The 16,493-nt window shown below is 64.2% G+C and overlaps 1 protein-coding gene across 1 annotated transcript; it reads right to left on the reverse strand.

The window, feature by feature from the left end:
• Nucleotides 1-3,194: 3,194 nt before the first annotated feature.
• Nucleotides 3,195-10,958, reverse strand: CYP2E1 (cytochrome P450 family 2 subfamily E member 1; the record flags this gene model as incomplete). Its single annotated transcript, XM_084245320.1, has 9 exons — nucleotides 3,195-3,447; nucleotides 4,103-4,244; nucleotides 4,474-4,661; nucleotides 6,182-6,323; nucleotides 7,090-7,266; nucleotides 7,577-7,737; nucleotides 7,923-8,072; nucleotides 9,977-10,136; nucleotides 10,782-10,958. The coding sequence occupies 9 exons, from the start codon at nucleotides 10,956-10,958 to the stop codon at nucleotides 3,263-3,265; spliced, it is 1,482 nt and encodes a 493-aa protein (XP_084101446.1). The 3' UTR covers nucleotides 3,195-3,262.
• Between the last annotated feature and the right edge of the window lie 5,535 nt (nucleotides 10,959-16,493).

Raw genomic sequence — 16,493 nt, forward strand, 5'->3', positions numbered from 1 at the left:
TGAGTTCCGACAGCCCAATATGGTTAATGATTTGAATTTATCTGTTAATTGCCTGTTCATTTTCTTTGTTCATCTTTCTCTTTAAAATAAACCACAGGGCAGCATTCTGTCTGCCCACCTGTGCTTCCTTTCACCAAGTCTCTCCTGCAGGGCAGCAGCTTGACTTCTCTTCACTGACCTCCCTCAGGGGAGGCAGGTCTCCTCAAGGGTGCCCGCCTGCAACCATGCAGGCCTCTCTCAGCAAACCTGTTCCTTCGTGATCAGCTCTTCCTGCCCGCTTGCGTCTATGCAAGTGTCTTTTAATGTCCTATCCCTTTTCTAATAAACCTGCTCTTTAAATATAAAAATAAAATAAAATAAAATAAAATAAAATAGACCACAGATGGAGGCCAGCCATGAGAATTCCCTAAGCAGACCAGGCAACTTTAGTCAGACAGCAAAGCTGACAAGAGCTTATTTCGCAAGGCTAGCTTGACCTGGGTCACTTCTTGCTGGCGCCTCTGGAATCATAAGCAAAGGTTAGGCTGTTTCCCAAGGTTGGTATGAGGAAACCTGGACCAATTCCCTACCATTTGGGCAAACTGTAGTTTTATAACCAATTGCTGAAGAATAAAGAGTGTGGCCGCCTACTCTAAGGTGCCTTGTAGCTCTGCCCAGAGCTCCTGGGCCTGGTTCCAGGCTTTGAGCTGAGCACTCTGGGTTGTGAAATACCTTTGTTTGGTACACAATACACTTTTACTAAATGTTGCTTCAGTGACTCATTGGCTTTACTTCTGCTGTTTAGAGCTCTAAGTGCACATAGTTGCCTCTGGGTGTGACCTTTCTGAAGCCACAGTGGGGCCATGGGCCTGCCTTTCTTCAGTGGCTTCAAGAGTCTCTGCTGCTTAGGGCAGACTTCTGGAAGTGCTCCTAGATTTTCCTCATGGACAGCATCCCTGCCCCTCTTTCAAGATACTGGGCTTGAGGTGGAACTTCTCCAGCACCAGGCACTGCTGCCTGCCGGCCACCCCGTGGGTGACCTCCAGGTCTGGCTGCCCTTTGCTTTGGTGTGAGTTGGGCCCTGAGCAAGCGCCCCTAGTACCACAGAAGCTCAGACAGAGTCAGTACATTGTGCAGGCCCGGCTCCTGTCAGGGATGCCTTGCTGGGCAACCTCGGAGTGTCCTTAAGCCCCACCCCTTTTTAGATGGTTTACTCCTGAACACAGGTGGTGTCACATCTAAGTGTAACATCGTGAAAGCAGACAAAGGAATAGATAAAGCCAAACTGAAAAACTATTCTGAAAAATGGATTGTAGAACTGGGGCCCAGAGGAGGTGGGACAGGCACCAATAGGCCAGGGGCCAGGAGCTCTGTGGCAGGCATACTTGTGGGGGTCCTGCACCCCCAAAGCACAAACAATGATTAAACCAAGATTGCCTCAATGTAAACGAATAGCTTGCTCTCACCTGACAAACTGGCCATCCCTGGAGTCCCAGGATGGCAGAACATGAAATGCTTTCAAATCGCCAATGTCTCGGAAATGGGGCACTCCCGTGGACAGACATGGCCCCACCCACCCAGCAGTGCACTGGGGACCCCCCAGGGGCAGGTGTCCAGTATGGGGGCCTGCAGTGTGAGTGGCCTGCAGCCTGCCGGCTCCCCCAGGATCCCCACACAGCCCTGTTCCAAAGGCTCCAGGCTGACCCTCTGTGGGGAGTGTGAGCTCGGCCAATGCTGCCCTGTGAGCGGGGACGAGGATGCCTGGCTGGTGCCGCTGCGCTGGGTGTGCCCAGTGCCCAGCCTGGCCCAAGACACGGAGTCTGGTCTCCAGAGAACGTCTGTGCTGGGCTTGGCTGGCTTTGGGGACTGTGTCACTTTGCTTGATTCTCTCATCTGAGGAGGAAATAATTCTGTGAAACAGATACTGTTGCCCTCCATGGACGTGAGGTAGGAGCACACAGATGAAGGGCTTGTCCGGGATTAGCCATGAGCGGGTCTGTGTCCAGGCAGCTGCAGAGGCAGCAAGGAACACGCCCTCAGCTGGGTCATGTCCGAGCTTCCAGTCTGGACTGTGGCCAGTGAGTCCTCAGCCCAACCTGCCCCTCCCCTGGGTGGGTCACGGGGATGCAGAGGACACCTCGCTGCTGACCCAAAGCACGGTCACCCTCAGGCCCTGCAAAGGGAGGAGTCTGTTCATTGAATTTCCAAAGCAACTGAACAGTTTCCCCTCCTGTTTTCTGCAGGAACCAGCATTTCCTCCTGTGACCAGGCCGCAGGCCCGTTAGCCTGGAGCAGCTGCAGTTTCTCCATCTGCCAATTGGCCAGTCTTGGCAGTGAGCCACAGGGGGCAGCGGAACTACATGCGGATGGACAGCAGCGTCTAGCCTGAGCCTGGTGTGGTTGCCCATGTGGAAAATGGGGCTTAGAACATATAATCCAGTCAAGCTCCTCAAGTGGGCGATTATCTGAGTTCTCTGAGATAGTCAGATATTCGCCTCCCTCTGAGAAGGAAGGCAAGGGCATGGTGGGAGGCACCACTGGCTTTGAAAGCCGCCCCCCAGGGCGAAACACTGAGCAGGCCTGGCCTTCAGCCCTCTCCGGCACTGGCCAGCACCAGGGTATCCTTCTCAGGGCAAGCTGGGGCGTGCAGCTGAGTGGCCAGGCTTCCCATGCGGCTGTTCCAGACCCTCTGCTGTTTTACAACATTAAGGGGCCTCACTGCACTGATCAAAGATCCCCTCATTTCTGTCTCAGTCCAGGCAATGTCCCCGTAGGATTTTTCCTTCCAGATGCAAAGGGCACATTACAATGTTGAGAAGGAATAAATGTTTCTGCCGACTTTTCAGATGCATTTTAATCTTAAGATGCAGTGCAGAAGGACAGTTAGCCCCGGGAGCGGCTTCTGCCCCAAGGAAAGGGGGCGAGGGTGGCCCTGAATGTGGCTGCCAAGCCCGCAGGCGCGTCTATCCCTCTCCCAAGCTGCAGTATGATTCCTGTTCCTTCTGCTGACACCTTATAGCAGCTGCTGGCTCTGTGACTAGATGGGTCTACTGTTTCCTGGAGAGGAGAGTTTTACTGGCAGTGAAACAGTCTTACATTGTTCTGGGAGCTTCGGCATAAACTCAGAGCATGTCAGTTTGCTTTTATTTGTTTAATTGGTTTCACACAATCTCTTCTGAACTTTGTGTTCACATTCTGTCTGCAGTATGTGACCCCCACTACCCCATGGCCCTGCCGCCCTCCTGGAGGCTCTGAGGCCTCTCCAGAGGCAGGTGCCTCTCGCTCACGAGCGGGGAATGACACAGAGCTTGTAGGGGCGTGGGATCTTGCCAAACCCGATGGCGTCAGGGCTGAGGTCGATGTCCTGCGGGTCTGTGAGCGACTTTAGGTTAAAGTGCTGCAGGATGGCGGACAGGAACAGGAACAGCTCCATGCGGGCCAGGCCTTCGCCCACACACACCCGCTTTCCTGGAAGGACGGCAAGGGGGTGAGCTGGGCCTGCAGGCCAAGGTGGCCGGGCCCGGTGGGGGAGCTGTGGGAAATGGCCGTCCTAGAGCCCAGCTGGCCTGTCTGCCCGCTGGCAGGAGGCAGACAGTGGATCCCCGTTTCAGGCGTGTTTGTGCCCGGGTACCAGGAGTCAGCAGCATGGACCTGGCGAGGCAGGACCAGGGCCTCTGTCCAGTGCCCACCCTGATGTCCTGCCGGGAAGAAGGAGGGTGTGGCCAGAAGCCAGGGTGTCCAGTCATGGGCTTGCTCAGCACCCAGGGGCCTGGGCAGCAGCCCAAGGTAGAGAGACACTGAGGAAGGTCTGAAGGCCTGTGATGACCCCAGGTAGCCGAAGATGAGATTCGGTTTAGTGACCTTTGTTTACAATTATGGAGAATTAGATAATGTAGCTCTGAAAGATTTTCAGTGTCCTATTAAATACTTCAAGACTTTTGTGACTGGATGAAACAGCCACTATATGAAAAATAATGTACCGGCAACACCTCATTCCCAGGTCTCCTGGGGACCGACCTCTCTAACCTCTGAAGAACACCGGGGTGGCCGCAGGCAGAGTGAGGAACACTGCGGCCCACAACAGGGGGGGCGGGGGGGGGGGAACGGTGCCAGCCGCACTCACCTGCAGAGAAGGCCTTGAAATAGTCACTGTACTTGAATTTCCCGTTTTCGTTCAGAAAGTGCTCGGGCTTAAAGCTTTCTGGGTCTGGGAACTCTTTGCTGTCGTACAGGAGAGAGTCCAGCGTCGGGATCACCATTGTGCCCTGGGGGGATGGAGGCGGATGGGCTCCAAGCAGGGCCTCAGGTCTTCAGCCCAGATGCCCCGGAGGAGGCGGGCTGGACTTCCTTATATAGGACAGGTCTCAGCCGAAGCAGTGGGAGGGCCCGCCGCCAACTCAGCAGCCCTTTCCCCAGACTCCCTCCCTCTCTGTGGTGTCCGCCTAAGGCCGCAGCCCACCCTCCAGGGCATCCAGCACAGGGCTCCAGTCTGACCTTGGGAATGACGTAGCCCCTGAACATGGTGTCCCGGATGGCTTCGTGGGGCAGGTTGGAGGGTACGAGGTCTATGAACCGCTGAATCTCATGCACCACCGCGTCCATGTAGGGCATCTCCAGCCTGTCCTTGACGGCTGGGACACGGCTTGGCCCAATCACCCTGTCAATTTCTTCATGAAGCTTCTCTGCCAAAAAGTAAATGTAACAGACATAGCAGACAGAGGGTCGGCTCTCGGCTATCCAGTGCCTGCCGGCCCGCAGAGTCCAGGGCCCTCTGGGCAGCCTGTGGCTGGTTCCTGCACGAGGCCAGCGGGGGCCACCTCTGTGAGGGGCTTTCTAAGGCACTTCTGGCCTCTACTATCTTGGTGGTCACAGCCCATCCAGGCGCTGTTTTCATGCCAAGAAGAGTGGCAGCAAAGGGGCACGGAGGCTTTCCAGCTGGAGGAATGGCTGTGGCCCCCCTCCCAGGCTGGTGCCACCCCAGGGGGATAGCAGGATGGACCCTTGGGGGCAGAGCTCTGAGGCCCTCTTCCCGCTGAGGGACCAGCCCTGGGCAGGCGCCAGCCACTTTGGCTGGACAGCTCCTGTGGGCCTTTTGGGGCACAGCAGAGGGCAGCGCCTAGGCAAAAATCGGAGGCACGTGTAACAGCAATAAGGGTCGTGTGGTGACATTTAACACCTAGTGAGTACCACACACATGCGTCAGGGACGGCAGGGCTGGCAGAAAAGGCCCGTTAGCCATGAGAGTGGGCATGGGTGCCAGCACTCAACTGTGGCCTGTCAGCCAGGAGGAGGCAGCCCGGCTGGCCCCAGCACCACCCAGTCCCACAAAGGGCCCCACTCAGGGGCTGCCACTTGGCCTTTGTCCTCCTATCAACCAGAAACACAGCGGTTTTGGATTCGGGGCAACGAGGTCTGACCCTCGAGGGGTACATGCCCCGTCCCAGGAAACTGCGCCTGCTCCCTCCCCCCTCCCCCCCCCCCCCCCCCCCCCGCCGGGGGCCAGGCTGTTGCAGGCAGCAGCGGGTCTGGCGGGGACTCCAGGTGGCCTGGCCAGGGCGCCCAGAGAGAGGGGAGGCCCTGGTCTGGGTGCTGGTTGCGGCCCGGGCCCTGCCTCCCTATCCTCCCTTTTACCTGGACTTGGCACTGACAGACCTGGGAGCACTTGGGGCCACCTCATGGCCTCTACGTGGCCCATGTGCTGTTGCCAGCTCATGCCCCTCTGCAGGTGCACCCCAGAAGCGAAGCCTTCCTCCCCATCTGGCCCATATGCTGGGGAAGAGCTCCCAGAAAGGTACCAAGAGGATCTGGGACAACCTTGGAGTGCTTCCCCCAGGATTTCCTTCTCCCGATCCCCGTTCTTCCAGTCAGGTCAGGTGGGCTGGGGGGCTCCACCCACACCTCACCAGCCCCCTCCCTGCCCGGAGGCCAGGCTTACTCAGGCCACTCACTCACGGAGGAGCCTGCTCTCCCTTGGGGCCACAGCTCCTTCCCTGCAATCAGGGGTGTGTCCGAGGGATGCAGAGGGCTCAGGACCACCCTCCACAACACACTTCCTCCCAAAGGGTCCATCTGAGACCCCCGGCTTGCTCCCCCATGGAGACGACCAGCGCCCGCCCGCCCTGCAGACGGAGTCGGGCCCTGAGTGCTCGGCTGGCTCTCCAGGCACAAGGGCCACGTGCTGCATCCTGGCAGCCCAATGTACCTTCAATCTCCGGGTACTTCATGAGGATCAGGAGCCCATAGCGCAGGGTGGTGCTGGTGGTCTCTGTCCCCGCGAAGAAGAGGTCGGCCACGGTCACGGCGATGCTGTCCAGGGTGTAGGCCAGCTCCCCACCTGGCTCTCCCTGCAAGGGTCAGGGCAGACGCCCACAGGGCATCCTCGGAGTGAGGAACACGTCTCCCTCCACTCCCCAGCTACCCTGCCAGCTCTCGGGGGGCAGGGCGCGGCTTCCTAAGTGGCCACACACACGCAGGACCTCCGGATAAGTGGGGCCTCTGCTAACAAGTCAAAACCCACAGGGCTGATCTCCCACCCGACCTGCTGGGCATCCAGGAGCCTTGTGCCTGCCAGGGCAGGGACCCCAGCCAGAGGCTCTGAGACCGCCGGACAGTCGTCCCAGAGAGTCAGGCGTGGCATTCACATGAACATGGCAGTTCAGAGTCACAGCGACCACAAGGTGAGGTGTCACAGATGTGGCACCCTGAGGAACGGGGATCCCAAGGACCTGTCAGCTGGATGGTGCCATAGGGGCTGGGGCCCCTTGCAATCATGCACAATTGGGGTTACACGTGCTAACGTGCTGGGCACCCCCAGGTTAGACACAGTCATCACAGTTGGATAAGCACTGTTTGGAGGTGCCCGTGGGCGGTGCCCACTCACCCCACCCGACAGCCCCAGCCAGCTGGGGTCCTGGCTTCCCTGGGAAAGGCCATCTTGTTGCCAGCGTGGCCGGGACTCAGCCTGCATGTGGCCGCTGGCTGCATCTGGACAGGCGCGGGGGCTGGGCGCAGGCCGTGTGGACGCCACATGCAGGCAGGTATGGATCTGGGACGCACACCCCCACCCTCCCACGGTGGCCAGGCGAGCCTGGGGCATGTGCTGCGGGGCACCTTGCCCATCTCCGTGAGCAGGCAGTCGGTGAAGTCCCGGGGGCAGTTGGGGTCCAGCGACTCCTGGTGCTCCTTCACCCTTTCCAGGACGTAGTCTTTTACTTCTGCCACATTTCTCATCACTTTCCTATGGCTTCCCGGCAGGTATTGCATAACACTTGAAAAATGATTATAAACCTAGAGAAGGGGGGGAATTAGCTCAATAAATACACACACACATAATTTCTCTGGATGCAACACGATTTCGGGCACTGGGCTAATAACGTTCTTCAGACTTGAATTGCAGTGGCCACAGTGCCTGGGTGGCCATCTGGGCCAGGCACCCCCGGCATCAGCTGCGCAGGGCCAGGGAAGGGCCTCAGCCCACAGCTCCAGGAGGGCGCCAGGCCCGAACCACACGCTCGCTCCCCAGGAGGCCCCCAGGCCCGGCACCCCCTCGCCTGCCCGGGCGCTGAGCGCTGGGGGGCCGGCGGGGCGCAGGCCTCACCTGCAGCCAGGGCGTGCTGAGCAGGTAGAAGTTCTCGTTGAACAGTTGCATGAGCCGCAGGCTGGTCTTGTCTCCATAGTCGAAGTGCTTGCGGAAGAGGATGTCGGCGATAACGTTGCAGGGCCCACAGCCGATCACGAAGGTGGGGTCGAAGGGCTGGCCTGGGGACAGAAGGGGTTCACTGGCACCAGGGGCAGGGAGGCCGCCCCTCCTGGCGCCCGAGAGGACCCCGCGGCTGGCCGCTCCCACTGCCAGTGACAGCCCCGGTTGGGGCTCCCTGACTTTCCAGTTACTTCAGGCGCAGGGAAGCCCGACTGTGGGGTGCTGGGGCGGGGCCTGCACTCACCTCGGGTCTCCCGCAGGGCCTGCAGCAGGAAGTGGGCCTCCTTCTGGATGCGCGCCTCATTGCCCTCCTTCCCCATGCCGTAGTCGCGCAGGGTGCTCAGGGCGAACCGCCGGGTGTCCTTCCAGGTCGGTCCGTTGTTGAAGATAACGCCTGAGGGGAAGGAACCAGCCGAGACGCTGCCACCCGCGCCCGGTGGGGAGAAGGCACCAGGCAGTGGGGGGCTCTGGTGGGGAGGGGGTGAGCAGGCAGGCACGGGGGCCGGGCAGGAGGGGGGTGCTGGGCACCGGGGGCTGGGGGGGGGGGGCAGGGCGGGGCCCAGGCAGGGGGGCACTGGGGGCAGGGTGGGACCCAGCAGGCGGGGGGAGGGGGGGTGCGGGGGGCAGGCGGGGCGGGGTACCCGGTGCTGACTGCCTCCCTCCCCCCATGGTGGGGGGCTGGGAGGGAAGGAAGAGCACCCGACTGCCCCAGAGGAACCTCGCTTCTCTTTCCTGTCTACCGACAAAATTGTTGACAAGCCATCCGCTGTCGTGGGTCTTCAGTGCTCAACTCCAAAGGCTTGAACTACTGAGGCCTTAGCGCACAGCAGTGGCTTCGCAGAGAGGCCCCCACTTACATACGGAGGCCAGGGCTCCCCTGAGCAGCTCTTCCAAACGGGGAGCCCTCCAGCAACCCTTCCCAGGGCCGGGCTGGGCAGGTGGCTGCAGGCAGGATACTGGCTGGGCACCCCAGCGCCAGATGCTGGGAGGTCACCTACGCACAGTTCCCGTGGCCAGCACAAAACACAAGGGCGCTGAGCTTGGGGACCAAGGTTCAGGCCTATCTGTGCTGAGTCTCAGATTCCCTTGGGGTCACCTGCGGGGCTGGGGTGGCAGCCCAAGGGGATCCTACAGGGGGGAGGTTCCAGACTCAGAGCTTCTGTGGGATCACCTGACAACCCCTGGGGGAGACCTAAGCCAGCCCCGATGTCTTGAACCTGAGGCCAGAGAGGTGGGGGAAGCAGGAAGGAGCGAGCATGGGGACCCCACCTGAAGGGTTAGTGACCCCAGAGGGCTTGGTGGTTGAGGTGGGAGGAGTGGAGAAGCAGATAATTTTTAAATGTCACTGGAAGAATTCTGCAGCAAGGGAAAGGTGGATGATAAGGAGAGAGCCAGGGATGGAGACAGAGAGGGAGGCAGAGGGCGGAGACTCCAGAGGGCGAGGGTGGCCTGGATGGCAAAGGCTTCTCTGTGGGCGAAGGGCCCGGGACGTGGGTGCTGGTGAGCGGCCCTGGGCTCAGCGGTGTGCTGACGAGGGGCAGTCAGGTCTTCATTTCTGGGGTCCAGAGGCACCCCAAGTTCAGGGCTGGCTAATTTTGGGGGGCAGCTCTGGGACGAATGAGACATGAAAAATAGGACTCTGGTGGCCCTGGGCAGGAGGCAGCAGCCCCGGCGTCCCTGTGGACTCGGGGTGCCCAGCCCGGCCCGGCTGCGTTCCCAGGTCAGGACGCGGTCCACGGTAGCACCAAGGGCCCCTGGCCCGGGATGGCCCTCCTTGACCACAGGACGCTGCTCTCACAGCTGCCCCGCAGTGACTCTCCTCTGGGTTAAAGACAAAGCCGTAGCTGCTCCATTTTGCTTTCGCCAACACAAAGAAGCAAGCCCACACCCAAGTCTTTGGATTTCTCCAAAACAGAAGCCAACGCCACCGGGCATGGCCTAAAATCATGGGCTGGAGCAAGGCCGGCAGCAAGGCCAGGACCCGGCACGCGGGCGCAGACACTCCGCACCGGGCCACCGGCCTCGGCGGCTCATCACCAGGACTGATGCAGGAGGGGCTGGGCCCCGAGTTTCACGGGGTGCAAGGGACACTGTGCTGTTTGTTTCTGACCTACTTTGGAGGAAGCAGGAAGGATGAGCAGGGCGGGAGGGGGCCGCCCACGTCAGGCCAGGCAGCTCGGCCCTGCAGCCACAAGTGCCGTCCTGAGGAGCTGAGCGGGACTGCAGGGCTTCCCCGACCCCGCAACCTGCTGACTTCCCGCCACCACTGCCGCCTGGCAGGGCCGGCTGCGAGCTCACCTCTGTCCTTGTGCTCGTGGAACACGACGACCTCGCCTCTGCCGGAGAACTCGTTCTTGTGGGTGAGCAGCACTTCCTTGACGGCCTGGTAGCCATGCAGCACCACCACACGGCGCGGGCCCAGGTACACGGTGAACACCGGCCCGTAGCGCTCGGCCAGCTGGGGGGGACACACGGGTGAGGCCCGGGCCCGGGGGCCAGGGCTGAATTTCCTCTCCACTGGAAGCGCTCCGGGGGGCCGGGGGCGTCCCCAGGAGCTGGCCTCTGCGTGGGCATGGTCCCGGGGCTCGCCTGCCATCGCTCCCGTGGACGACGCCTCCCACCCCTGCTCCGAGGCCCCCCGCCCATCTGCCCCGTCACCCCACTGTCTGCTGTCCCGCCCAGTCTGCGACCCCAGGTGCCCAGCAGGGTCCTGGCAGCCCACCCTGGGGGTGCAGATGCCTGCCAGCATCTACGCCCAGCCCTCCTTCTCGGGCCTGTCGCACCCTCAGATCCCAGCCCATTCACGGCTGACAGCGGTGGCTTGAGGCAGCGTCAGGGGCTGCCAGGGCCTCTCGTCCACCCTGCCCTGTGGCATCGTCGTAAGCTCAGGGGCGCCGCCCGTCCTTGCCCGGCCCCTGCTCCAGCCCTTCCTGAGACGCAGCTCCCGGCCGGGGCAGGGGCCGCTGGCCCGGGCGCTACCGCTGGGCGGGGGCTGCCCGGCCTGGGCGCTGCTGCCCTTGGCCCGCCGGCCCCAGAGGGGCCTGAGCGCGGTGAGCGCAGAGCCCGGCCTCGTCCGTGGCCGCAGGCGGCAGAGTCCCCTTACTTTGCCCAGAGACTTGGGGATGTTCTTGAGGTCGATGTGGAAGAGGTTCCCGAGGACGGGCAGCGGGAAGGGCCCGGGGGGCAGCCTCCAGCCGCTGCAGACCTGCCTCCAGACGGACACGAGCAGCAGGCTGGCCGCCCAGGCCAGCAGCGCGACCGTCACGCCCAGCGCGGCCATGGCTCGGCTGCGGCGGCCGCCGCCCGGGCTTTAAGGCCGCGCCGGGGGCGGGTGCGGGGCCGGCCAATGCGCGGGCCGCGCGGGGACCCGCCGCTGGCGGCGCCTCAGAGGCCCCGCCGCCCCTCAGAAGCCCGGCCAGGCCCCCGCCCCGGCCCGCGCCCCCGGCCCCCCCCCCGCCCCCCCGCCCCCCCCGGACCCCCCCCGGCCCTCCCGCCCCCCCGCCCCCCCCGGCCCCCCCGGCCCTCCCGCCTCCCCGCCCCCCCCGGCCCCCCCCCCGGCCCTCCCGCCCCCCCGCCCCCCCCGGCCCCCCCCCGGCCCTCCCGCCCCCCCGCCCCCCCCGGCCCTCCCGCCCCCCCGCCCCCCCCGGCCCTCCCGCCCCCCCGACCCCCCCGGCCCCCCCGCCCGCCCCCCCAGCCCCGCCCGCTCGTCCCCCGCTCCCCCCGCCCCTCCAGCGCCCCCAGCCCCGCGGCCCCCCCGCCCGCCCCCCCGGCCCCCCCGGACCCCCCCGAGTGCCCCCCAGCCCCGCCCGCTCGTCCCCCGCCCGCCCCGGGAGCCCCGCCCGCCAGCCCCCGGCCCCGGCCCCCAACCCCAGCCCCGCCCGCTGGCGCTTCCCGGCCCCGCCCGGCCCGGCCCGGCGCCCCCTGCCGGCCGCGCGGAGGGCGCCGCGGAGTCGCCGAGCCGGAGGCCCCGCCCGGGCAGAGCCGCCCGCGTCCCCTTGTTTCCCATCGCCCGTTTTCACTTACCGGCACTTCACATCACGCCGGCTGCAGACGGCAGCGGCCCCCACCCAGGAGCGGGCCCCTCGGGGTGCCCGGCCCGCCGCGCCCCGCCCGGCCCCCCGCCCGGCCCCCCCGCCTGCTCCCTGCGGGGTCCGGGCCGCGCCCCGCCCCCCGCCCCGCTGCTGCTCTCGGGCACCGCGTCCCCCCGTCCCCGGCTCCCGCCGCGACGTCCCGCGTTTCCGCCCCCTCGGGGCTCGCGGCCCGAGGCGGGGGCGTCCGGGTCGCCGCGTCTCCCCGCCGGGCGCCGGCCCCTGCGCGTTCGGGGGGTTCCAGCTTCGGCCGCTCGCGCCTGGGGCGGCGGCAACCGGGGCGCGGAGCTCGGGGATCGGCGCGTCCGCGCCCTTCGGTGGGTCCGGGGGGCCGCGCCTCGCACGCCGGCCCCGTGGTCGGCAGCTGAGGCCCCCGACGGCGCCCCGCGCCCGGCCGCGCTCCCCGCAGCACAGCGGGGTCCCGCCCGGTCCTCGCGCCGGCCTCGCGGGCAGCAGAACAGTGAAGCTGGACCGGGCCGCCGCGCGCAAAGTCGGCTCCAAACGGGTCAGAGAACGGGACGGGACGCCCGAAACCGTAAGATGCGGGAAGAAAACAGGCGGGACGCCCCAGACGCTTCCCAGGAACAGCTTTGCAGGCGCATCCCCGGAGCAGAGACGTCCAGGAGGAGATTAACGCCCGGACGGCGGCTGCAGCCACGTCAGACATTAACCAACGCAGACGCCGCTGACCCGGAGAAAGTCTCCGCGCCGCGCCAGCCGACAAGGCCCGATCACAAGGACGGCAGAGCCGCCCGGCTCCACGAGACAGAGTGGACAGTCCAGCCGGGAAACGGGCGAAGAACTGAAGAGACGTTTCTCCAAACACGACATCAAATTCTCTTTCAAAAGCGCACGCGGCCTCGCCGGCCTGCGCGGGGAGCGGCCCCAGGCGCTGAGCCTGAGGAGCCCCCCGCCCCCCCCACACAGGCGACTCCCCGGCGTGTGTCATCCTCTCACAGGTGATGCATCTTTGGACGCCGCGGAGAACGTGGGAAGAGTGAGCACCACCTTCTGCGCTTTCCGTGTCACACAGACAAGTCGTGCTCCAGCACCCCCGCCCCGGCCCTGTTCTCCCTGCCCCGGGCGCCCCCCGGGTGCTGTCCTGGCAGGCTCTGCCGCCCCGAGGGGCACTGACCTCTCTTGGGCCCGGGCTCCCGCCTCTGGTCCAGGTCCTGTGGATCGGGTAACCCACAAACTGGTTGGACCGCAGGTCCGGCTCAGCTGCGCCCCTTGCCCTTCCCTCCCCGGGGCGCACAGCCAACGCCCCAGGACAGAGGCCGAGCCACCTGGACCCCCATCTCTTCTCCGGCAGCATCAGGCCGCGTGGGGCCGGGGCGGCAGGCAGGCCCTGGCTTGAATTCCAGCCGCGAGTGCGGACAGCTGTGTGAGGCGTGCGGACAGCTGTGTGCGCCGGGCGGCCTCCCACGGGAGTGCTGGTCACGCCTGCCCTTTCACCCCCAGCCCGCGCTCCACCGCAGAAACCCAGCACTCACTGGTTACTTGAGAGCCACACAAGATCAAGTTCGCTGACTGCTCTGCAAACCCGTGGGGTCTGGAGACGTCATGGGTGCGGCGGACAGCACCCGGGCAGCTGCGATGCCCGAGATGTTGCCGTGTGGCCTCTCTGTGGCCTTTCCCGGCCCCACCCTGCAGGTCCCCTTGGTACCCCGTGCGTCTTGTTTCTTGTCAGGCTTGCAATCCTGCGGCGTGCAGTCTCCTGGCTTCTCTCACCTAGGAGACGCCTTCCAGGCTCGCCGGGCCGTCCTGTGTGCAGGCGATCGTCCCCTCATTGCTGAGGCCGCTCCCCGCAAGGAGATGGCATGCGCCCCCGGCGCCCTGTCTCACGGGCTGGGCTCCCATTGGTGCTCGTGAACGAAGCCACCTGGACGCCTGCTCGTGGCTCCTGCTCGGACCCAAGCTGACTCACTGCTTGCTGACCCGGGCGGTGGCTGAGGGCTGACGGGTGAGCTGTGCCGTGTGAAATGCCAGGCTGTCTCCCAAAGCAACTGAGGCATTTTGCGTTCCCATCAGGAATAATGAGAGTTCTTGCTCCAAATTTACATCCTGCTTTTTCTTTAAAACTGTTATTTACAGACAACCCTCTCTGTCGGGTGCCGGGCGCTGACCCGTGGCAGAAACAGCCCTGCAAGGTCCAGTGTCTGGTGGAGGCAGGAGAGAAGCTTCAGATGAGCTGAATGACAAACCCGCAGAGTCGGAGCCGCAGCCGAGTCCGCCGCGGCGGGGACCCCCGGGCCGGGGCTGTGGGGTGCTCCTGGCGGGGGTGGGGCGCCCCGGGACCTGTCTCAAGGTTCTCATTTTTCAATTTCTAACAAATGAAGATTGAAGAACTTTTCACTTCCTCCAGCTTTATTCACTGTCATCCCAGCGCAGGCTGTAAGCGCGCAGCGCACGTTCACTTTGTTTCCAAGGACATACCTGATTTTTGTAACTGGCACCGAATAGACAAAAACGTTTATTTTGTGTTTAAAAATAGGCTTCGTGATTACAGCATTCAGCTCTTTGCCCTTCTTGCTTGTTTTCTGTACTAAATCCACCCCGTTCTGAAGGACTGTTCTGAGGCCCGCTGCAGTCCTGCTGCCCCCTCCGGCCAGGGCCGCCCGGGCGCGGTGGCCTCAGTCGCTCGTCTGTGAGGGCAGCAGCGCCCTCCTCGGACACCGCCTCGGACCCGGGCTGCAGAGGCCTCTCGCGGGGCACGCCGGGGAGGACGGGTCGCGCCTCAGGAGCCAGCGCGCTGGGCCCGGGGGTGGAGGGGAGGGGAACGGGGGGGGGGGGGATAACCCTTCCCCTCCCTCCCTCTCAGTTTTGCTCTTTCTGCTGCAAGCACAGACCGCGAGGACAGCGCCTGCACGGCGGCGGGGTCTGGCCTCCACCCGCCAGCATCGTCCCTGCCGCGCCCACCTGTCTCCACTGGACTCTGCTGTCCGCTCCCCTCCCCAGGGGCAGCCGCAGCGCGAGGGGCGGCCGTTGCCAGCAGGTACGGTTCCGCGGGACACGCCCGGGCATGTCCCTGACTGGACAGCACCTGCAGACGTCACTGGCCATGCGCAGGTGGGAGGTGGGCACAGCCGGGGCAGCTGAGCCAGCCCCGGGGCAGCCTTCAGTCCCCTGCGTTGTCCTTGGCCTCACAGAGCTCTGGCCTTTCTGCTGCTGGTACAGGCCGCAGGATTGAATTGTTAACTTAAAGTGGACGCTGAGTCTTCAGTATCTACTTGTTTCTTTGTGACAGCTGGCGGTGGGGTCTCCTCACTGTCACCCCAGCGGGAGACGGCAAGAAGAGAAGTAGCAGTGGGCATGAGAGCGCAACGTCCATCCGCTGGCCCTTGTCTGTCCAGCCAGGCCGGTCCCCGGCAAGACAGAAAGTCTATGAAGCCATTGCCTGGGTGGCCCGGAGTGGGCAGGTGACAGCAGGGCCCGGAGCGCGTGGGGGCCTGAGGCACCTCCCTCCGGCGCTAGTGTCATGGGTGTTAAGACTTTCCCCGAGTGAAGGCCGGGCTGTGCCTTCCTGCCCTTTGGCAGGCGGAGATAAAGCAGCACCCACGACGACCAGCACAGGCCGGGAGTCCCTGGACACACAAGACTGCAGCAGGGAAGGGCAGGGCCCAGCAGGGTCGTCCCTCACCCCCCACCCTAGAAGCTCCGTCTCCCTTGGGCGCCCCCACCACGCTCAGCTCCGGGAGCAGGGCCGCTGCCCCCTCACAGTGCCCGCAGCCCTCGGACACTGCATGCCCACCTTTGACGCTCCTGGCAGTGGAGGAGACGATGCGGTGATGAGCCCCCTGTTGTCAGAAGGGACATGTGGGGTTGCTCGTGTGTGCAGAGGGTGACTTAGGTGAGAACGACGCCGCTGGCCCCTGACAGCACCAGACAGTGCCTGGCCCCTCCAGCCAGGGGGCATGACCTGCAAAGCTTTGCCTCTAACCCTGCCCCCCTACAGGGCGCCCCTGTAGGACTCTGGGCACCAGGTGATGGCAGCGGCTCCTGTTCAATGCATTTAGAGCTTGCCCCTGCCCCCACCTCCGCGCCACGCCTGACGAGACAAGAAAACTGGGGCTCCGCTTAGGTGCGGACACTTGGGCCCCACCCCGTGGGTGAGCCTCACAGCCCAGCTTGGCACAGCCCCAGGCAGGCTGCTGCCCTGGCCCAAGCCCGCCAGAGCACGGGGGGCGGGGCAGCGAGCCCAGGGCGGGCCAATAGCCACAGCCCTCCTGACACCTACTGGGCCAGGCCTATGGCCTCTCCCCGTCCTATGTTGAACCCAAGACCCAGTTCTTGTGTGGGGAGATGGGGCCTTTGGGAGGTGTGTCCTGAGGATGGAGCCCCAGAGCCCCCCATGAACGGGTTTAGTGTTCTTGGAAAAAGGACCCAGCAGAGCCCCCTTGTCCTCCACGTGTGGTGAGAGAGAGATCAGACGGCAGCTGAGCAGCGCCTCGGCCTGAGCCAGCCGGCACAGTGAGACTGCATCGGGCTGGCGTGGGGGGCCTGTTGCCGGGGGCAAGACGGCCCTACGTGCGGAGTCCAGACACGCAGCAGCAGCCCAGGCCCAGGCCCGACAGGCCGAGGGACGTGAGACCCCAAGCCCCAGCCCCAGGCTGTGCAGGACCTGGGGGCAGAGGTCAGTGTGGGTGGACATCCGACCATCCCCAGCTCACAGGACAGCGGCTGCCAACAGGCTCTGTGGTGACGCCCACAGGGGTCCACCCCTCTCT

This window comes from Talpa europaea (genome assembly GCF_964194135.1).
Source record: "Talpa europaea genome assembly, chromosome: 10".
NCBI classification, from domain to species: Eukaryota; Metazoa; Chordata; class Mammalia; order Eulipotyphla; family Talpidae; genus Talpa; species Talpa europaea.